The sequence below is a fragment of the Mobula hypostoma genome, chromosome 11 (assembly GCF_963921235.1).
Source record: "Mobula hypostoma chromosome 11, sMobHyp1.1, whole genome shotgun sequence".
Lineage (NCBI taxonomy): Eukaryota > Metazoa > Chordata > Chondrichthyes > Myliobatiformes > Myliobatidae > Mobula > Mobula hypostoma.
Window position 1 is genome coordinate 8351023 of NC_086107.1, and position 23475 is coordinate 8374497.

The 23475-nt window shown below is 40.5% G+C and overlaps 1 protein-coding gene across 5 annotated transcripts in view; it reads left to right on the forward strand.

Moving 5' to 3' along the window:
- elp4 (elongator acetyltransferase complex subunit 4) overlaps positions 1-23475 on the forward strand; it is a 237335-nt gene that overhangs the window by 31360 nt on the left and 182500 nt on the right. For all 5 annotated transcript variants that reach the window (XM_063061632.1, XM_063061635.1, XM_063061633.1 and 2 more), the window contains 2 exons: positions 4821-4942; positions 15585-15734. In XM_063061632.1, the coding sequence (XP_062917702.1) occupies positions 4821-4942; positions 15585-15734 (272 nt within the window). The remainder of the gene's footprint in view (positions 1-4820; positions 4943-15584; positions 15735-23475) is intronic.

Genomic DNA, 23475 nt, shown 5'->3' on the forward strand with positions numbered 1-23475 from the left:
TAATTTCTTGTTTAATACCATCTCCGACCTCACTACTACTGTTAGATGGCCTGTACACAACTCCCACCAGCGTCTTCTGCCCCTTAGTGTTACGCAGCTCTACCCATATCGATTCCACATCTTCCCGGCTTATGTCCTTCCTTTCTGTTGCGTTAATCTCTTCTTTAACCAGCAACGCCACCCCACCTCCCCTTCCTTCATGTCTATCCCTCCTGAATATTGAATATCCCTGAAGGTTGAGCTCCCATCCCTGGTCACCCTGGAGCCATGTCTCTGTGATCCCAACTATATCATAATCATTAATAACAATCTGCACTTTCAATTCATCCACCTTATTACGAATGCTCCTTGCATTGACACATAAAGCCTTCAGGCGCTCTTTTACAACTCTCTTAGCCCTTGTACAATTATGTTGAAAAGTGGCCCTTTTTAATGCTTGCCCTGGATTTGTCGGCCTGCCACTTTTACTTTTCTCCTTTGTACTTTTTGCTTCTATGCTCACTTTACACCCCTCTGTCTCTCTGCACTGGTTCCCATCCCTCTGTTGTGAACTAACTTCCTCACGCCTAGCCTCTTTAATTTGATTCCCACCCCCCAACCATTCTAGTTTAAAGTCACCTCAGTAGCCCCCGCTAATCTCCCTGCCAGGATATTGGTCCCCCTAGGATTCAAGTGTAACCCATCCTTTTTGTACAGGTCACGCCTGCGCCAAAAGAGGTCCCAATGATCCAAAAACTTGAATCCCTGCCCCCTGCTCCAATCCCTCAGCCACGCATTTATCCTCCACCTCATCGCATTCCTACTCTCACTGTCGCGTGGCACAGGCAGTAATCCCGAGATTACTACCTTTGCGGTCCTTTTTCTCAACTCCCTTCCCAGCTCCCTATATTCTCCTTTCAGGACCTCATCCCTTTTCCTACCTATGTCATTGGTACCTATATGTACCACGACCTCTGGCTCCTCACCCTCCCACTTCAGGATATCTTGGGCACGATCAGAAATATCCCGGACCCTGGCACTAGGGAGGCAAACTACCATCCGGGTCTCTGGACTGCGTCCACAGAATCACCTGTCTGACCCCCTTACTATCGAGTCCCCTATCACAACTGCCCTCCTCTTCCTTGCCCTACCCTTCTGAGCTACAGGGCCAGACTCTGTGCCGGAGGCACGGCCACTGTCGCTTCCCCCCGGGTAAGCTGTCCCCCCCAACAGTACTCAAACAGGAGTACCTGTTGTTAAGGGGCACAGCCTCCGGGGTACTCCCCATCACCTGACTTTTCCCCTTCCCCCTCCTAACCGTGACCCACTTGTCTGCCTCCCGTGGCCCCGGCGTGACCACCTGCCTTCCACTCCTCTCTATCACCTCCTCGCTCTCCCTGACCAGACGAAGGTCATCGAGCTGCAGCTCCAGTTCCGTAACGCGGTCCCTTAGGAGCTGCATCTCGATGCACTTGGCGCAGATGTAGACGTCCGGGAGGCTTGGAGACTCCAGGGCCTCCCACATCCAACACCGAGAACAGCAAACTGCCCTCACAGTCATAATGCCCCTCTCCTCAAATAGCAACAGAAAATGAATGTCAAAGAAGTATTCATCCCTTACTCACTCTTCCTTCAGTTAGTCCTGACGAAGGGTCTCGGCCTGAAACGTCGACTGCACCTCTTCCTACAGATGCTGCTTGGCCTGATGCGTTCACCAGCAACTTTGATGTGTGTTGCTTGAATTTCCAGCATCTGCAGAATTCCTGTTGTTTGCATTGAGGACCTCGCTCACTTCCACAGCCTCCAGGCACATCTTCCCACTTTTATCTCTAATCGGTCCTACCTTCACTCCTGTCATCCTTTTTTTCTTCACATAATTGAAGAATGCCTTGGGGTTTTCTTTTACCCTACTCGCCAAGGCCTTCTCATGCCCCCTTCTTGTTCTACTCAGCCCCTTCTTAAGCTCCTTTCTTGCTACCCTATATTCCTCAGTAGACCCATCTGATCCTTGCTTCCTAAACCTCATGTATGCTGCCTTCTTCCACCTGACTAGATTTTCCATCTCACTTGTCACCCATGGTTCCTTCACCCTACCATTCTTTATCTTCCTCACCGGGACAAATTTATCGCCAACATCCCGCAAGAGATCCCTAAACATCGACCACATGTCCATAGTACATTTCCCTGCAAAAACCTCATCCCAATTCACACCCGCGAGTTCTAGCCTTATAGCCTCATAATTTGCCCTTCCCCAATTAAAAACTTTTCTGTCTTCTCTGATTCTATCCTTTTCCATGGTAATGCTAAAGGCCAGGGAGCAGTGGTCACTGTCCCCCAGGTGCTCACCCACTGAGAGATCTGTGACCTGTCCCAGTTCGTTACCTAATACTAGATCTAGTATGGCATTCCCCCTAGTCGGCCTGTCAATGTACTATGACAGGAATCCGTCCTGGACACACTTAACAAATTCTGCCCCATCTAAACTCTTGGAACTAATCAGGTGCCAATCAATATTAGGAAAGTTAAAGTCACCCATGATAACAACCCTGTTATTTTTGCACCTTTCCAAAATCTGCCTCCCAATCTGCTCCTCTGTATCTTTCCTGCTACCAGGGGGCCTATAGAATACTCCCAATAGAGTAACTGCTCCCTTCCTGTTCCTGACTTCCACCCATATTGACTCAAAAGAGAATCCTGCTACATTACCCACCCTCTCTGTAGCTGTAATAGTATCCCTGACAAGTAATGCCACCCCTGCTCCCCTCCCCCCCCCATCCCTTTTAAAGCACTGAAATCCAGGAATATTGAGAATCCATTCCTGCCCTGGTGCCAGCCGAGTCTCTGGGGGTCACTACATCATAATTCCATGTATGTATCGAAGCTCTCAGTTCATCACCTCTGTTCCTGATGCTTCTCACATTGAAGTACACAGACTTTAGCCCTTCTACCCTTTATTCTGCTTCTCTTTCCTCAAAGCCTCTCTATATGTTAGATCTGGCTTTACTCCGTGCATTTCTTTCACTGCTCTATCGCTCCGGGTCCCATCCCCCTTGCAAATTAGTTTAAACCCTCCCGAACCATGCTAGCAAACCTACCTGCAAGGATATTGCTCCCCCTCGAGTTCAGGTGCAACCCATCCAATCTGTACAGGTCCCACCTTCCCCAGAAGAGATCCCAATGATCCAAAAATCTAAAACTAAATCTAAAACCCTGCCCCCTGCACCAACTCCTCAGCCACGCATTCAGCTGCCAACTCCTCCAATTCTTACCATCACTATCACGTAGCACTGACAGCAATCCTGAGAACGCCACCTTTGAGGTCTTGTTCTTCAGCCTTCTGCCTAGTTCCCGAAACTCACACTTCAGGACCTCATCCCTCTTCCTGCCTATCTTACAGTAAGATCTGGTTCTAATTAAACAAGTCAAAGTAAAGATATATCAAAATGCACTTAAATATTTTGATGAGCCCCTAGGTAAATGTTGAGAACTACAAATGTTTAGTTGCAAATCTTATGGTGCTTGTGACTCTCATAAAATAGCTTAATATAGCTACTGACCATTTTAAAGCAATTGTTGTTTCATTAAAAGGAATATCTTTAGTGCCAGCCTACGTAAGGGAATGGCTATGGCAATGGCCTCTAACCCAAAAATGTGTCAGACCCTTGTAGCAGCTTTCAGTTGTGATCTATTATTGTTAACTTTTATATCATCAAAAGGCCTAAAAGAATACCATCTGGGGGCTTACTTGGTCCTCTGATTTCTAGGTCATTAAACCTTTTTTTTAAATTCAATTACTATAGACAATTCAAAAAATGACAAATTGTAGAGCTGTCATTTTCTTTACAGAAGCTGCTGACAGTCATCAAAAATATTGTCAGTGCGTTTTTGTGGAGTTTTTTTTAAAGATTGACTTTGAGTTGATTGTTAACCTTTTTAATGCAGAAGCACTGTTCTGTCACACAAGGAGAAATCCATCAATTTTTAGCCATATTCTGAGTGTCCCAAAATAAACAAAAAGTATAAGGCTTTTTGATTTCACTAAATCTACATTCATCCATTTAACGTGTATGAATTTGCAGAGACGTACACGTCAAAGTCCAAAAAAATCTGTTTTTAAATTAACAAAGGATATTTGTTGCTCTAATGAAAACTAAATGGAGCATATCTAATGAACAGTGGGATACAATTTATATCTCACAAATGGACTGACCTGATAACTTGCATGCAAGTGGGTTGTACAATATATTATTAAGTAAATAAGATAATACATATCAGAAATACTTGGCAAAATTTTGTTGTGAATCACGCCAAAGTTTTTCTTACAATTGAATAATCTGTGGTATAAAAATTTTAAGAAAATGGATCATCACATTGTAAATATGTTAGAGTTGGTGGGATTATCATAACGTAAATTGGGGATAAAACTATGTAAAGAAAGGAATTCAAATTATAATTTTAAGGCAAGAAGATTATTGACAATCAACTTTATGAATCATGGTTCGTTGCCTGCCAGTTATCTTGGCAAGTATTAAATGCCAAATCTATTCTTCAAAAATGTAAATGAGATCAGTTTTGTTACAAGACTGCCTTCTGTTATGTGTCAGACTTTCTGAATTAGTCTAATTATAGTAAAGTATTGAAAACTCAGATATAACATAAGGGTCAAAGACCACTGTCTTCAGATAAATTGAACTTAAAAATATATGCCTTTCCTTACAGATATGGTAAGTCCCAAGATGGCAATTGTTCAGCAAGGAATTGTACAGCTGCTCCATACAGAAAATAGTTGAAATTTTATTTATTAGTATCTAAATACTGTTTTTGTGTGGTTATTTTTGCAGAAGAAGACAAATATGAAAGCTACTCACAGATGTTACTGAAGTATTTTGTAGCGGAAGGTATTATTTGTGGACATTCTCTTTTCATTGCATCTGCCAAAGATCATCCAAAGGACATATTGCAGGTACTGTTTTAGTGAAAATATTATTAAATAGCATTTGGCTTTGAATATGATATTAGTATATATTGCCTCTAAATATTAATGATTAATATAATGATAACCCGCCTCATCTGGTTTCAACTCAGTTTTTTAGCAGCATTAAAATAAGAACAGGAAGTGTGATATAAGATGTTGAGAGTCAGTATTTTAATTCCTCACTGATAACACAGTAGATATAAATAGATAGAGTGATCAGTAAATTACATAGAAACTTAAATATCACAAAAGAATGAGAAGGTTGGAGCTGGATACCAGCTTATTGAGTTGCACTCTTGAAATAATACTTTTATAAGTAATAAAGAATGAAGTAAAAGACTTTATTCTTATTCAGAGAAGAGAAGTAGACTGTTGTATTGAGATGTTTGTGAGTAATTCTTAAAAATAGCAACAATATTATTAAATCATCCCAGGTACCAAATCAGGTACTCTTCTGTTGTTGTTTAGTAAAGTTTATTCACTGCTTTGAATCATGTAGATATATGTAAACATCTTTAGAATTTTTCAGATAAATGGGAAAGGAAACTCAAATCTGCCAATGTATACTAAATGCAGTACCCTAAAGAAAAGTATTTGCTTTATAAAGCACATGACATTGGGATTTCAAAGCCAATAAAGTACTTCTGAGATATAACTAATATTCTTATGAAGGATGAACCTGAAAAGGAAGTGTGATAGTGTGATACAATTTTTTTTTTGTGATGCTAGTTCCTCCCTGCGCCTTGTTGGCACATCGGGTGGCAACCTTGCTGTTTATCAGCATCTCATCTGTTTAATGAGGTGGAGTTGCTAGCTTGACGCTCAACCCAGCATGGATGGGAAGCGTGCAAGGAGCCGGTTGGATTCAGACCCTGGACCTCTTGTTCTGAAGTCCAGACGCTGATACCACTACACCACCAGCACAGACACTGTGAGGCTAGTTGAGAGAGAAAAATATTCACTAGCATATTAGGAAATAATTTATCTTCTTTCAACGATTCCATAGTATCTTTAACTTTCCACCTCAATGCTGAACTGATTCCGCAACTTTTGGACCCACTTTCAAGGACTCTACAACTCATGTTCTTAGTATTATTTACTTACTTTTTTCCGTATTTCAACAGTTCGTCTTCTCTTGCACATTGGTTTTCATGTATTTTTGTTCTACTACGTCTGCAAGAAAAATGAATCTTGGTAGAATATGGTGTCATATATGTACTTTGATAAAAAATTTAGTTTTGAATTTTAATGTTTGCCTAAAAGAGAAGAGAAACTGTATTTTAAAGACTTTAAAAAAAGATCTCTCCAGTAGAACAACCATCTTTAGAATTGCGGTTCTATAATGGGATTTCTTTTTTTGTGTACAAATTTCTAGATTGTGACTTGTACCACAGTCTTCTGACTTAAAGACAAGACTGCTATCACCTGAGCCATATAAACACCTAACTCATTTTGTGATATTGGGATGTTCCTCATCATGCAATTTATTTTAAATAATAACATTGATGATAGTCATAGAGCATTGAATTGCACCAGTAAATTAGACAAATAGTGCTTTGTAATGCTATAGTTCTGTCACCATACAGAATAATGTCAAGTTCATTGTCAAAGTGTAAGTAATATTATGCATCTTGTTTTACATTATTACAAAACAATATGGTTTATATTTTTAGATGATTACTAATGTTCCTTTTAACTTCATTGTTCTATTTTAACTTCATTAGTCCAGAGGACTTATTTCCAGAGTGCATCAGGCTTGTTTAGATGTTCCTTTGAACCTTTTGAATAGAACTTTTTGGCTGCAATGAGCTAAGGTATGTTTGGAGAAAAAAGGGTGCAGAATTTCTTGAAAAGAACCTCTCTCCAACTGTTAAGCACGGGGGTGGATCGATCATGCTTTGGGCTTGTGTTGTAGCCAGTGGCACAGGGAATGTTTACTGGTAGAGGGAAGAATGAATTCAATTAAATACCAGCAAATTCTGGAAGCAAACATCACACCGTCTGCAAAAAAGCCGAAGATGAAAAGAGGATGGCTTCTACAATAGGATAATGAACCTAAACACACCTCAAAATCCACAATGGACTACCTCAAGAGGCACAAGCTGAAGGTTTTGCCATGGCCCTCACAGTCCCCTGACCTAAACATCATCGAGAATCTGTGGATAGACCTCAAAAGAGCGGTTCATGCAAGACGGCCCAAGAATCTCACAGAACTAGAAGCCTTTTGCAAGGAAGAATGGGCAAAAATCCCCCAAACAAGAATTGAAAGACTCTTAGCTAGCTACAAAAAGCGTTTACAGGCTGTGATACTTGCCAAAGGGGGTGTTACTAAGTACTGACCATGCAGGGTGCCCAAACTTTTGCTTCAGGCCCTTTTCCTTTTTTGTTATTTTGGAACTGTAAAAGATGGAAATATAAAAGTTTTCTTGCTTAAAATGTTAAAGAAATGTGCCATCTTTAACTTTATGCCTTTTGGAAATCAGTTCATTTTTTACTCGCTTAGCTATTCACAGTAACAGAAATTTTGACCGGGGTGCCCAAACTTTTGCATGCTACTGTATGTTACTGCAGTGTTTATTATTAAGATATTTTACTATTTTAAGTAAAGAAATCAAGGACTAAGACCTGTTGATAATTTTGAAATGGAGAGCAAGTGTTTTGAGGGGATCTTGGAGGTGGCATGCGCCCATAAGCCTAACTTTTCTACATGTATATCTTGGAGCTTCAGAAATTCCTGTTAAGTAATTAAGGAACGTTGCTGCAATGGTATAGTGCAGTTAAGTATTAATGGCATGTTGGTATGCTGATTGATAGTGGGGTGTGGTATTAAACAAAAGTAATGCAATCGAATATTAAGAGAAAGTTGTACACAAAAAGTGCTGGAGGAACTCAGCAGGCCAGGCAGCATCTATGGAAAAGAGTGAACAGTCAGCGTTTCAGGCCGAGACCCTTCATCAGGACTGATAAAAAGAAATTAGAAGTCAGAGTAAGAAGATGGGGGGAAGGAGAGGAAGAGGTAGAAGACAGCAGGTGATGGATGACACTGGGACAAGGGGAAGGGTGAAGTAGAGAGCTGGGAAGTCAATTGGTAAAAGAGATAAAAGGCTGGAGAAGGGAGAATCTGATAGGGAAGGACAGAAGTCCATGGGAGAAAGGGAAGAGGGAAGAGCACCAGAGGGAGGTGATGGGCAGGTAATGAGATAAAGTGAGGGAGGGAAATGGAAATGGGGAACGGTGAAGGAGAAGGTGGGGGGGAATGACCGGAAGTTCGAGAAATCGATGAACAATTTCTCGAACTTCTGGTATTTGCCTCCCTTCCCTTTCCCCTTTCACCTACTACCTAGTACCTCTTTCTCTCCTCCCCCTACCTTCTTACTCTGACTTCTAATCTCTTTTTCCAGCACTGATGAAGTGTCTCAGACCAAAACGTCGACAGTTTACTCTTTTCCATAGATGCTGACTGGCCTGCTAAGTTCCTCCAGCATTTTGTGTGTTACTTTGATTTCCAGATTTTCTCTTGTATGTTAAGAGAAAGTGGTTTGACTGTTGGAGAATGTAATCACCTGGTACTTTCATGATACAGATTTACGTTAACAAGCTAAGCATGAATGTTAAATTGAAACAGAAAATGCTCTAAATACTCAACAGGTCAGGCTACATCTGTGGGAAGAGAAACAGAGTAAAATTGGAGACCTTTTGTCAGAATTGGAAGGGACAGATTCATAGATGAAACTCCCTGATCTGCTTAGTCTCCCTGCAGTTTTACAAGCTATTACACCTCAGGGCATTGGAGTTCAGAGGTCATTTCCAGCCCCAACCATAAGAAGTTTGTATGTTCTCCCTGTGACCGTATGGGCTTCCTCTGCGTGCTCTGGTTTCCTCCCACAGTCCAAAGCAGTATCAGTTAGGAAATCTGTCATTGCGAATTGTGCTGTGATAAGGCCGGTGTTAAATAGGTGGGTTGCTGGGCAGCATGGTTTTGTGGGCCAGGAGGGCCTGTTCCATGCTATATTGCTAAATAAATCACACACACAAAATACTGGAGGAACTCAGCAGGCCAGGCAGCATCAATGGGAAAAAATAGAGTCGACATTTCGGGATGAGAGCCTTCGGCAGGACAGGGAAAAAAATGAGTAGATTTAAAAGGTGGGGAAGGGGAGGGAGAAAAACACAAAGTGATAGGTGAAACCGGGAAGGGGAAGGATGAAGTAAAGAGCTGGGAAGTTGATTAGTGAAAGAGATACAGGGCTGGAGAAGGGGGAGTCCGACAGCAGAGAACAGAAGGCCATGGAAGAAAGAAAAGGGGTGAGGAGCACCAAAAGGAGGCGATGGTTAGGCAAGGAGATAAGGTGAGAAAGGGAAAAGGGTATGGGGACGTGAGGGAAAGGGCGTGCGGGGGAGAGGTGGTGGTGTGGCTTTTACCAGAAGTTCGAGAATTCGATGTTCATGCCATCAGGTTGGAGGCTACTCAGACAGAATATAAAGTGTTGTTCCTCCAACCCGAGTGTAGCCTCATCACGACAGTAGAGGAGGCTATGGATTGACATCTCGCAATGGGAATCGGAAGTGGAATTAAAATGGGTGTCTGCTGGGAGATCCCACTTCTTCTGGTGAATGGAGTGTAGGTCCCGCAATCTACATCAGATCTCACTGATGTACAGGAGGCCACACGGGGAGCACTGGACAGAGTATATGACCCCAACAGACTCACAGGTAAATTGTTGCCTCACCTGGAAGGACTGTTTAGGGCCCTGAATGGTAGTGAGGGAGGAGGTGTAGGCCAGGTGTAGTATTTGTTCTGCTTGCAAGGATAAGTGCCGGAAGGGAGATCAGTGGAGAGGGACGAATGGACAAAGGAGTCGCGTAGGGAGCAATCCCTGCAGAAAGCAGAAATTACGGGGGGGAAGGAAAGATGTGCTTGGTGGTGGGATCCCGTTGGAGATGGCAGAAGTTTCGGAGAATTATGTGCTGGACGTAGAGGCTGGTAGGTGATAGGTGAGGACAAGAGGAATGCCTATCCCTGGTAGGGTGGCGAGAGGATGGGGTACAAGCAAACTTGCGTGAAATGAAAGAGATGCGGTTGAGAGCAGCGTTGATGATAGATGAAGGGAAGCCCCTTTCTTTGAAAAAGGATTACATCTCCGTCATTCTAGAATGAAAAGGCTCATCCTGGGAGCAGATGTGGCGGAGACAGAGGAATTGAGAGAAGGGGATGGCGTTTTTACAAGTAACAGGGTGGGAAGAGGTATAGTCCAGGTAGCTGTGAGAGTCTGTGGGTTTATAATAGACATGAGTAGATAAGCTGTCTCTAGAGATACAGAAAGTGAGATCGAGAAAGGAGAGGGAAGTGTCGGAAATGGACCAGGCAGGGTGGAAGTTGGAGGCAAAGTTGATGAAGTCAACAAGCTCAGCATCGGTCCAAGATGGAGCACCAACGCAGTCGTCGATATAGTGTAAGAAAAGTGGAGGATGGACACCAGAAAGAAACGGAGAGCTTTGAGGCCTTCTTGGTAGGGGCTGGAGGTGTATAGGGACCGGACATCCACAGTGAAAATAAGATGATGGGGGCCAGGGAATTTGAAATCATTGAAAAGATCCAGACCGTGTGTGAAGCATCACGAATGTAGGTAGGAAGGGACTGAACTGGGTGTGGGGTTGTGGGGGGATAAGACAGAGTCGAGGTATGCAGATAATGAGTTCAGTGGAGCAGAAACAAGCTGAAACAATGGGTCCACCTGAACAAGCAGGTTTGTGGATCTTGGGTCGGGAGGTGCAGGGTGCAGGAACTGTGAGCTTGGTGGCGGTGGATGGGAGATCCCCAGAGCTAGTAAGACCAATGATGGTGTGGGAGACAATGGCCTGGTGCTCCTTCGTGGGATCCTGTTCCAGGGTAACCCCCTTTATATGCGGGTTTGATGGTGAGGTTAGGATTAGTGCAGAGGGAGTGGAAAGCAGAGCATTCGGAAGGAGTGAGGTTGGAATTGGAGAGAGGAGTGTTGAAGTCGAGACGGTTGATAGCCCGTCAGCAGTTGGCAGTGGAAAACATCCAGAGCAGGCAGAAGACCAGGTCAGGACATCCAGGAAGAGGTAGAGGGTTAGAGACAGGAGAAGGGGTCAGCAGTACAGGGTGGACAGTCCTCGCTGAAGAAGTAGGATCAGAGACAGGCAGCGGAAGAAAATCTCAGCATCATGGTGGCCGTGGAACTTGTGGAGGTGTTGGCACAGGGGGACAAAGGTGAGGCTCTTACTGAGAAAAGAATGTTCCGCCTCAAGAGAGGGGAAAGTCGGAGGGGATGGTGAAGACCTGGCACAGATGAGAGCTGGGATCAGTAGAGGGACGGAGTTTGGTAGTGTCAGAGGAGAGGAGAGGGTTAGGGTGTTCAGGGAAGATAGGGTGAGACAAAAAAAGAAGTCTCCAAGGACCCAAGAGCTGGCGATGGGTCCTGAGAGACATGGGGTAGTAAATAGTCAACATTCAGAGTGAGACCCTTCATCAGGGCTCTCCATAGATGCTGCCTGACTTCATGAATGCTTTATATTCTTATTTTTTTTAGTACCACAACTGCCTCACCTTTTTTAAAAGAGCATTGTCTCATTGTAACAATTTTCCAGTAATTTTATAACGACCCTTATGCTTCTTATAAAAACTGTTCTTGTAAAGCTATCTTACTGTGATGGTAGAATTTGAATTTTATTTCTGGATTATTAACTTAATAATTCTACAGTGAATTTTTTGCTGTTTTTAATGGAAAAGCTGACAGTAGAGGTTATCATTCTGGATAGATATCTGATGCTGGAGAAAAATTCATACTACTAACAGGACACCAGCAAATTACATTTCTGTAAATCAAAGGTTCAAAAGCTTCAAAGTATCATTTTATTGTCAAAGTATACATGTACATGCTGAGTTTTTACCCTTTTAGAAACCCAACTCCTAATTTGATTAAGCTACTACTTTAGTGCTAAGATTATGGAGCAAATCAATAGAGAGTTCAAAACTCATTCCATTGCTGAAAAGCTAAGTAACACACACAGAATGGACACACATAAGCCCTGATGAAGGGTCTGGCCTGAAACGTCGACTTTCCATGGACTCTGCCTGCCCTGTTGTGTTTTTCCAGCACTTTATGTGTGTAACTCTGGATTTCCAGCATCTGCAGATCTCTTGTGTTTATGAAAAGCCAAGTGTATGACTGTGAAGGTCAAAGTTCTTGTCTCAGTAGTGCCACTTATGAATTATGAATTACCCCAACTCATAAGCCAATGATCGAAGTTTAACTGCAACATAACAATGTTTTCTCCTTTGTTTTACATAGAATAGAGTGGTATGCAGTGTCTTTACTTTGCTAATTCACAAGCAATTAAGCTAGCTTAGAGGGGTGTGAGGTTAAGCCTCATTAATTGTGGAATGGGATATTTTGAGTTTTATTAGGCTCTGGAGAATTCTACTTATAAGAAGGGTCATATTGTATCAGTGCTGGTGCTTTTCCTTCCTGTCAAAACAAAGAAGGTTAATGGAGGAATTCAGATGGGCCATTTAATAGATAGATTTACTTGTAAATGATTTATACAGGGATACAAGTAAATGCAAAATTAAGTCTTAAGAACATAATTTAGAGCTTATAAATGTCAGTGGATGAGACCCATTCCAAAATGAATGTCATACTTTGTCAGGAATAAGTTTCTGCAAATTATCTGAATCCATCTTCATGTCACATGTCGTTTTTGTAATGCCATACCCATTTAATGTAAAACAGTTGACCAACTGGATTGGAATTTTTTTACTGATTGGGTTATTGACTATAATTTTTTTTTCTATTCTTAAGACTTTTCTATTCTTAATACTTTGTTGAATTATGCAGCTTGCAGCAGTGACATTTATAATATCTTAACATGTCAATGTGAATGTAATGTACAGTTTTTGTTTCCTTAGCTAAAAGAGAATATTTTGAGCTAATTCCATAGAGGATTACAATAAAGAATTATCAGACTAGCTCTGAATTGGTGGTTTGTCATACACAGCGAGATTGAGTAGATTAGGCCTGTATTCTTCATAATAAAAGAAAACTACTGAAACTCACGAAACTCACTGTACCCCATCCTGAAGGGTAGATTGGATCCATGGAGAATGTACCTCAGGATGAAAAGTTTAGCTGAAGGTCACAGTCTCTTAAAAGGGCAATGTAGGTCTGATACAAGGAAAAATACCTTCATTCAGATAGAGATGAATCACTACCGCAGAAACCACTAACAACCTAATTACTGAGTTCATCTGAAACAGATATTTGATATTAAGGGAATCAGAGGATTTGAGGATAGTGCAGGAAAGTGGCACAAAAATTCAAAGTTCAAATTTATTATAACAATACGTATATGTTACAAATTACTATCCAGAGATTCATTTTCATACAATTATTCACAGTAGATATGGACAAAAAAGCCAATAAGTACAAGCTGTGCAAATAAAAGAGTAATAAATAAATAAGTAATAAATTAGAACATGAGTTGAGGAGTCCTTGAGAGTGGGTTCAAATGCTATGGAGTCAGTTCAGTGTCAAAGTGAGTGAAGTTATTTATTTATTTAGAGATACTGCATGGCAACTGGCCCAGCATCCCCAAGCTGCCCATTTACACCCATGTGACCAAAGAACCTGCTAACCTGTACGTCTTTGGAATGTGGGAGGAAACCAAAGCGCCCGGAGGAAACCCATGTAGTCAAGGCAAAATGTACATATTCCTTATTGGTAGTGATAAGAATTGAAACTGGGTCACTGTAAAGCATGAGACCACCCAATCCTCTCTGGTTCAGGAGCTTATGGTTAAAGGGTAATAGCTGTTCTTGAACCTGGTGGTGTGGGATCTCCTTCCCGCTTGATGAATGGTGGAGATGGCCTCCGACTGCTGCAATTCTAATTAAAGGGAGGGAACGTCGACTCAGACCATGAGAGGCCTGCGTCGGGCATTTTCATCCCTTACAAGGCACTGATTGGAAGTCTGTGTGGGGCACCACTCCTCTCACAGACACAATTAAAGAAAATGGCAAATGCTGGAGTTCTGAAATAAAACTATTAATATTCTGGTAATGTTCAGCAAGTCATAATAGATAGATAGATAGATAGATATACTTTATTAATCCCGAGGGAAATTTGGTTTCGTTACAGCGGCACCAACCAAGAATAGAGCGTAAATACAGCAATACAAAAACCCCCAACAATCAAACAACAAAATGCAAACTATGCCAGATGGAAAATAAGTCCAGGACCAGTCTATTGGCTCAGGGTAATATATGTGGAGAGAGAAGCAGAGTTAATGAGAATTAAAAGATTAGCAACTTGATCTGAAAGTTTTAATCCACTTTCTCTCTCTATGTTTGCTGATTCATCTGCTGAGTATTTCCAGCATTTTCTATTTTTATTTTAAAAGTAATTTGCAGTGAGCTTTGTTACTTCTAAAAAAATAATCCTAGGAACTGCACTATCTGTGAAAGCTACTTTATAGATGTTTTAAGCAAATAAATATTTCATTAAACATGTGGCCAAGAATAAACACGGGATTCTGCTGATGCTGAAAATCTTGAACAACACACTCATGATGCTAGAGGAACACAGCAAGTCAAGCAGCGTCAATGGAGGGGAATAAACAGTCGATGTTTTGAAGGGTCTCAAAATGGGCCTTGGCCAAAACGTCAACTGTTTACTCCCCTCCATAGATGTGGTCAAGCAATTACTTTATTAGAGGAGATGAGAAAGTCTGATGTACCAGTCATCCTAAAGTGAAGTTAATGTACATTGAAAATTAATGCTCAATGTTATGGGAGTGACTGGGTACAGGGAGCTGCATTGTCAGAGGAGATACTGAATTCATCCTGTTGCTATATTGAAGGTGACTGGTGTGAAAGAGTTAATTTGCTCTTGAGATTTCTTTACTGAAAACGTTGGTTTGTACCAGTGCGGTACAAGGGAACAGCAACAGGTGTCACTGATTATGTCAGTAGCAAAAGCTGAAACAATGGACAGCCCTGGGAGTTAGGTGAATGCTTAAACAGGAATTATCCTAATGATCTTTGCCAGAAAAATGATCTGTAAGGATCACTGATTGACATTTGGATAATCGAGGTTAATGAAGACAATGCAGCCTGAAAATGTTGCAGGTGTTAAATTGTGTTATTTGGAAGACAATGCCTTGGTTTGTTTTACTGAATTTCAAAGGACAGAAACTTTTTAAGACTCTTCCAAATTACAGAATGCAGAAAAAAAATGCTGGTTGTTTTTTTTCTCTCCAAAATTCAAAAATATTCTTGTCTTATCTAATTTTTATATATTGTAGGTTAGAGAATGAACCAAACCAAGACGAAACATGATAATTACAGTAACATACATTACTTTCATTTCTGAATTGTCACTGATCCAAACCATTTGGAGCTTAGCTTAAAATTGGAAAATCTTGAAGTTTGGCTATTTATTTACATTCTGCTATTACATTTCAAGTTCTGATTAAGTTTATCAATATTTTCAATAATTGTCTTTCTCATGAAGAATATTCTAATTACGTTAGTCTGTTATATTCAATGTAGACAAAATGTAAAATGTTGCAAAATGAAACTTTAAAAGTTTTTTCTTGTTTCATATAGGAGCTCCCTGCCCCTTTGCTTGATGATGTAATCGAGACTGAGGAATCTAACAAAGAGAAGGAGTCCAATTCAGTGGATATCACTTCTTCATCTGCACTCCAGAGTTCCATGTCAATAGCATGGCGATACCAAAACTTGCCAAAAGTACAGGTACTGTCTTGATTTAGAGCCATTGAGTCAAGACCATAAGACATAGTAGCAGAATTAGGCCATTCAGCCCGTTGAGTCTGCTCCATCATTGCTGATTTATTATTCCTCTCAAATCCATTCTCCTGCCTTCTCCCCGTAACCTTTGATACCCCGATTAATCAAGAACCTATCAATCTCTGCTTTAAATATACTCATTGTTTTGGCCTCCACAGCCATCTGTGGCAGTAAATTCCACAGATTTATGACACTCTGGCTAAAGATATTCATCCTCATCTCTGATCTAAATGGACGTCCCTCCATTCTGAGGCTGTGCCGTCTGGTCCTAGACTCACCCACTGTAGGCAATGACCTCTCCATATCCACTCTATCTATCCCTTTGATGGGCTTTAATGAGATCTCCCGTATTCTTCTAAACACCAGCAACCACAGGCCTAGAGCTATCACGCACTTCTCATACATTAACCCTTTCATTCCTGGGATAATTCTGGTAAACCTCCTCTGGACCCTCTCCAATGCCAGCACATCTTTTCTTAGATAAGGGGTCCAAAACTGCTCACAATACTCCAAGTGCAGTCTGACCAATGCCTTATAAAGCCTCAGCATTATATCCTTGCTCTTATATGCTGGTTCTCTCAAAATTAATACTACCGTTGTATTTGCCTTCCTTACCACTAATTCAACTTACAAATTAACACTTAGGGAATCCTGCACAAGGACTCCCAAATCTCTTTGCACCTCTAATTTTTTAATTTTCTCCCCATTTAGAAAATGGCTTGCGCCTTTATTCCTTCTATCAAAGTACATGACCATACACTTCCCTGCCCAATATTCCATTTACCACTTCTTTGCCTATTCTCCCAGTCTATCCAAGTCCTTCTGCAGTCCCTGCTTCCTCAATACTACTTGCTTCTGTACCTACCTTTGTATTGTCTGCAGACTTAGCCACAAAGCCATCAACTCCATCTTCTAAATTGTTGACATACTGTATAATGTTAATAAAATCAGTCTCAATACCAAGTCCTGTACAACAGAACTAGTCACTGGTAGCCAACTAGAAAAAGCTCCCTTTATTCCCACTCTTTGCCTCCTGCCAGTCAGCTGATCTTCTGTCCATGCTACTATCTTTTCTGTAATACCATGGGCTCTTATCTTGTTAAGCAGCCTTCTGTAGCACGTTGTCACAGACCTTCTGAAAATCCAAGTAAACAGCATCCATTGATTCTCCTTTGTCTATTCTGCCTGTTGTTTCCTCAAGAAATTCCAACAGATTTGTCAGGCAGCGTTTCCCCTCAAGGAAACAATGCTGACTTTGGCCTATTTTATCATTTGTCTCCTAAGTAATAATAAACAAAAACAGGCCCTTTGGTTCAGTTTGCCCATACTGACCATGGTGCCCACTAAGCTAGTCCAATTTACCTGTTTGGCCCATAACCCTCTAAACGCCTCTTATCTATGTATATATCCAAATGTCTTTCAAATGTTGTTATTGTACCTGCCTGAACCTCTTTCTCTGGCTGGTCCTTCCATTTTTGACACCATCCTTTGCATCCTTTGAAGGTGCCCCTCAGGTCCCTTTTAAATCTGAAACCAATGCCCTCTAGCTTTTAGTTCCCTTTCCTTGTGAAAAATACTATGCCTTTACCCTATCTATAGCCCTCATAATTTTGTACAACTCTGTAAGATTGCCCTCCTGTTTCAAATGGTTCCGTATAGTATCAAAGAATGTATACGTTATACAATGTGAAATTTTTAAGTCTTCACAGTTTTCTACGTTCCAAAGAATAAAATCCTTTTCTGCTTTGCTTCTCCCTGTAACTCTGACCCTCGAGTCCTGACAGAATACTTTTAAATCTTCTCTGCCCTCTTTAAAACAGAATCAAATGAAAGTATAATTAAGTCAACATTATATGCCATTCACAAAGTTCAAAGTAAATTTATTATCAAAGTGCATATATGTTACCATATATAACCCTGATTTTCATTTTTTGTGGGCACACTGAATAAATTGAATAACCATAATAGAATCAATGAAAGACTGTGCCCAACAGGGCAGACAACCAGTATGCGAAAAACAACAAGCTGCAAATACAGTAGAAAATTAATAATAATAAATAAGTAAGCAATAAATATTGAGAACATAAGATAAAGAGTCCTTGAAAGTGAGTCATCATTTTGGGAACTTTTTAATGATGAGGCAAGTGAAGTTGAGTGGAGTTACCCCTTGTATTCAGGGGCTTGGTGGTTGAGAGGTAATAACTGTTCCTGAATCTGGTGGTATGAGTCCTGGAGCTCCTGTAACCTCTTCCTGCTGTCAGCAGCGAGAAGAGAGCCTGTCCTGGATGGTGAGGATCCCTGACGATGAGTACTGCTTTCCTGCGACAACACTCCATGTAGACGAGCTCCGTGGTGGGGAAGGTTTTGCCAGTGATGGACTGGGCCGTATCCACTACTTTTAGAGGATTTTCCGTTCACTGCCATTGGTATTTCCATACCAGACTGTGATGTAGTCAGTGAATATACTCTCTACCGCACACCTACAGAAGTTTATCAAAGTTTTAGATTTCATGTCAAATCTTCGCGAACTACTGAGGAAGCAGAGGGGCTGCTGTGCTCCAGTAATTGCAATTATGTGCGGGGCCCAGGACAGGTCCTCTGAAATCACAACATGGAGGAATTTAAATTTGCTGACTCTTCCACCTCTGTTCCTCCAATGAGAACTGGCTTTTGGACCTCCTGTTTCCTCCTTCTGAAGTCAATAATCAGCTCCTTGGTCTTGCTAACATTGAGTAGGAGGTTGTTGCTGTGGCACCACTCAGTCTCCTTCCCATATATTGATTCGTTCCCACCTTTGAGTCGGCCAACGACAGTGGTGTCATCAGCAAACTTAAATATGACATTGGATCTGTGCTTAGCCACACAGTCATATATATGAAGCAAGGAGAACAGACCCCCAACTTGTGAAGAAGCCCAGGAACGTACTGACCATTCAGATCTGATTTGTTCACCAGATTATCTTTTTAAACGTATTAAAATTTCAGTCTCCACCCTTTCACGCCATATGTTCCTCACCTTACCATTGGTTGGATAATTTTCTTTCCTCTGTTCCTTCCATCCATTGCTTTAAATCTATGTCCCAAGAAGCTTTGGTGTTCCTACAGTGAAATAGGCCTTTATTGTCTTTTCTGTCTCAGGCATTTTATTTAATGTACCTCAATTAAACAACAAAACAGTGTCTATACAGAAATTCTGCTATCCTGACAACATATTTGGGGATCTCTTCTGAATTTGCTCCTATGCTTCGTCTGGACTGTGATTGATTCTTTGTTCTGATTAAGTTTAAAGAGAAATAGTATCTCTCCAATGTATAAAAGCATTTTTATACATTGTGGAGAATTCAGTTTTTTATTTTCTCTGGGTACTTCTGGTGTAAGCTATTTTAAATGTCAATAAATTGCAAACAGGAACCTATTTCCCTGTAAAATTGTTAATATAAGTTCTGTACATGAATAGTGAAACTATCAACTTCACACACAAAAATATTAATAGGAGTCAATTATATTACAACCCCCGCCTTCTCAAAATCTCCTTATTCCTTCATTTTCTTCCCTCCTCCCTACCATTAAAAAAATGCCAGTGGCCAGCAATCAGTAGGATGAAAGGAGAAAATCCTTGGCAAATATTATCTTTCACATGTTGTGAAGCTCTACTAGAAATAGTCAAAAGACAAGTAGATGGGTGTGGATGCCTTTTTTTCCAACTTTGTGTGGCAGCGAATCAACTCCTTTTATGGCTGGAACAAAATGGGACACTGTGTTAGGAGGTTAATGTATTCTGCATACTTGAATTAATAATTTAAATTCACTTTACTGGGCATTGTTGTGTTAATAAGATCGGAAAAAAAACAGGTTATACATTTGGTAAGCATTCTTCCAAGGTTATAGATCAGGATACCAAAAGCCATTACAGTATATGTCCAGTCTCAGGAAGCTAGTGGAAAGTAAAATGCAACTTTTAAAAAATGTTCAAAAATTCAGGCTAAAGAGACATTTTTAAAAATTATTTTGCTTATAGGACAAGCGTAATTTATCCCCAAAGTCATATTTCATCCATGCTTTGTGCTGGCTTTAGTCCACTTCACAGTGTGAAATTACTGGTACATATTTAGCAGAGGAGTACTGGTTCTACACACCCTATTCAAATGTAAATAGTTTTTGGTTTCTTCATGTATTATCATAAAATGCATACTAACTAAATAATTCATTTTGTTCAGACCTATTAATATAGCAGCATGTTACAAATTAAAATAAAATGTTTTATCTAAATATATAAGTGAATAAATGTTTTTAAAACTTAAATTAACCTCTGAAGCCTTCTCAACATAACTCAAAGAATGCTGGTTATTTCACAAGCTTTTGCAAAGTCGATAATTGAATGCATGAAGTTAATTTCTAAACTTTCAATGCAATTAGTTTTCCACTAATTTGTCACAGATTCCTTAATAGTCTAAAGAAAGGTTTATCAATATTTATCAATATTTTATCAATATTTTTGAGAAGAACAGTACAGTTGTACTTTATGCCTAGTAAGAGACTGTGAACACGTATCAGTGTTGAATTCCTCCTAAAGTGACATCAAAGGAGTTCTGCTTCCCATTCACCATCCACACTTGCTTCAGTGGAATGGAATATGTGTAAGGTTTTACAGTGATGAGGAGATAAACTAATACTTTTTTTCCAACTTTGAGGTTTTATCTTCAGTGTTTCGCGGTGATAGAGACTGCATAAAATTTCAAATCAAATGTTTTATTTTATTTCGAGATGAAGTGCAGAACAGGCCCTTCGGGCCCAGTGAGCTGTTCTGCCCAGCAACCCACCTGGTTAACACTACCCTAGTCACAGGTCAACTTACAATGACCAATTAACCTGCTAACCCACCTAGTTAACACCACCTTAGTCACAGGACAATTTATAATGACCAATTAACCTGCTAACCCACCTAGTTAACACTACCCTAGTCACAGGACAATTTACAATGACCAATTAACCTGCTAACTGGTGGAATGTGGAAGGAAACAGAGCACCTGGAGGAAACCTACACGGTTCGCAGGGAGAACATACAAACTTCTTAAAGATGTGCTGGAATTGAACTCTGAACTCTGGAATGCCCCAAGTTGTAATAGCATTGCTATCAACTAGTTCATAATCAACTTTGCTGAATTCATGCCTAAGTGTTTCAATTAAAAGTGGGTATATATTTTACAGCTTCAATATATAATTGCCTGCAGTGATATCATGGGTAGCAATGTAGTGTAGTACTTGGCCTAATACTTTACAGCACCATCAGTAAGATTAGGGTTCAATTCCCACCGCTTTGAGTAAGGAGTTTTTATGTTCTCCCTGAGACCACATGGGTTTCCTCCAAGTGCTCTGGTTTTCTTCCACATTCCAAGGATGGAGGAGTTAAGGTTAATAAGTTGTGGACATGTTATGTTGGTGCTAGAATCATGGCGACATTTGCGGGCTGCCCTCGGATTCTGTTGGTAGTTAACATAAACAACGCATTTCACTGTATGTTTCGATGTACGTGTGACAAAGCAAATCTTGTTTATTTTGTCTTCAATCTCCATGTTTCAGATGTGTACTTATATGTCTTTGTTCTTGATTTTTTTAAGGTTCAGGATTATGCTTTATTTCCTAATTGAGCCTTAAAATTTAAAATTAAGTTTTTTGTGCTGCCTTGTGGAAGTTTTCTGACATAAGTAGCAGGTTATAACATGGAAAGCATATTAGTTTGCATTCATCCCATCTAAATTCTAAGTACTGCCACTAGAAAGCAAAACCCGCTACTGAATCAAATATGGTTGAACAAGATTTGACAGAGGTAGTATGATCTGTCAATTGGAAAGCACTGAATCAAGCAATTGACTTGCTTATCCATGTGCTAAATGAGTAAAGAAAGCACTTGAGAATGTATCAGCTTCATTGTCATAGCAATCTAATCATTGTGAAGATAACGTACAAGTGACATAAAATGACCGCAGGCTCAATAGCCCCCTTAAGGCCCACCAGCTAGTTCTTCCATGCTTGTAAGTCCCAGTTATTTCTACAGATAGTTGCACAAATCAGAAGCGATGTCAGGTTTAAAATTTAAATAAGCTCTTGAAACGTGAATGATTCATTGGCATTTATTGCAAAGGCGCTGCACTGTTATCTTGCAGATTGCTCTATAATGTAGACAGAAACATGTCCACTAGTGGCATACTCTGCAGGAGCTCTTAAAAACCAAAAAAAGTCCTTTTATCCAAGGTTACTAAAGTAACTGCAATTCATCTGTAAACAAAATTGTGGGATGCAAAAGCTTCTCAATGACATGTTTGTGTACTTGGGGCAATATATAAGCTGTCACAGCATGAAATCAATTTTCTGCCTAGGTTCATCTTGAATCTGAGATTTCTAACACATTAGTGTTGCAATTAGAAACATTTAGCAGCCGACAGTAGACTGAAAGCCAGCAGTCTGCTATCTGACAGCTTCTGCCTGTTCTCCTCTTCCTGCCACTCCATGCTTAAGCAGAGATGAGCACAAGTTGTATTGCCTTTAATAATAAATTTATCAACTTTACAACTTCTGAGGAAAGAAAAGCTGTGCCCTAGCCATTCAACTAAGCCAGATTACTCGCAGCTAGTTATTTCAGGTAGGCCTTAGCAAGCTTCCCACAGGGCCTGGGAATTTGTAAAGCGAGGCCTATTCACAATTCTCCAACACATAACATGCTTTTATTACACACTGTTTTATTATAGTAAGTTCTGTCCCCACCCAGCTTGTAGAAGCAGTACTCTTTCTTGTGAATTTAAAAAAATGGTTATCCCCCACCTTAATCCATATAGTGTTGTGGATTAAGGACACCAGTGTGCCCTGGGATTCGCAGAGTGGGTCCTAAAAACTTTGTTTCTTCTCTTTGCTGTCTTAGAAAATACTACTGGGGCCTCAGTGAGGATTTGCATCTGAAATAGACTACCTGGTGCTTTCCTGAATGAAGACATCAGATCAAAGATCAGTTAGTCAGGGCCTTGCTAAAATGTCGAGGAGACTAGGATGTACACAATGAAAAGATGAGCTCTAGCAGAGAATGCAATAAAATCATTGTGATGGGTAATCCAGATAAAGGCCAGATTATACAGCCCAAAGAACAACTGCAATATAAAATGTTTTCAGTGGTTGCACTACAATACACCAATAAATTCATTCTGCTGGGCTGGTTACAGCAGCCTTGCTTGTGAAAGATGGGTCTGTATATTTACACTGCAGTCGTGTTGAAATCAGTATAAATTAACTGGATAATGTCATTCAGAACTCTCTACTTAAAAAATTCTTAAAATAGTTATTTATTTCTCTCGCATATAACTTTTTTTATTTGAAACGTTTGTTTACTTATTTAAATACAACGTAGAGTACATCTTTCCGGCCTTTCAAACTGCACGTCACAGCAACCCCCGATTTAACCCTAGCCTAATCTTGATACAATTTACAATGACCAATTAACCTACTGACTGGTATGTCTTTGGACTGTGGGATGAAACCAGAGCACCCGGAGGATACGCATGTGGTCACGGGGAGAACGTACAAACTCCAGCAGCAGGGATTGAATCCGGGTCACTGGTACTGTAAAACATTGTGCTAACCACTATGCTACTGTGCCTCTATTGCTCAACATTTGTGGAACAATGCACATCAGGTGATAG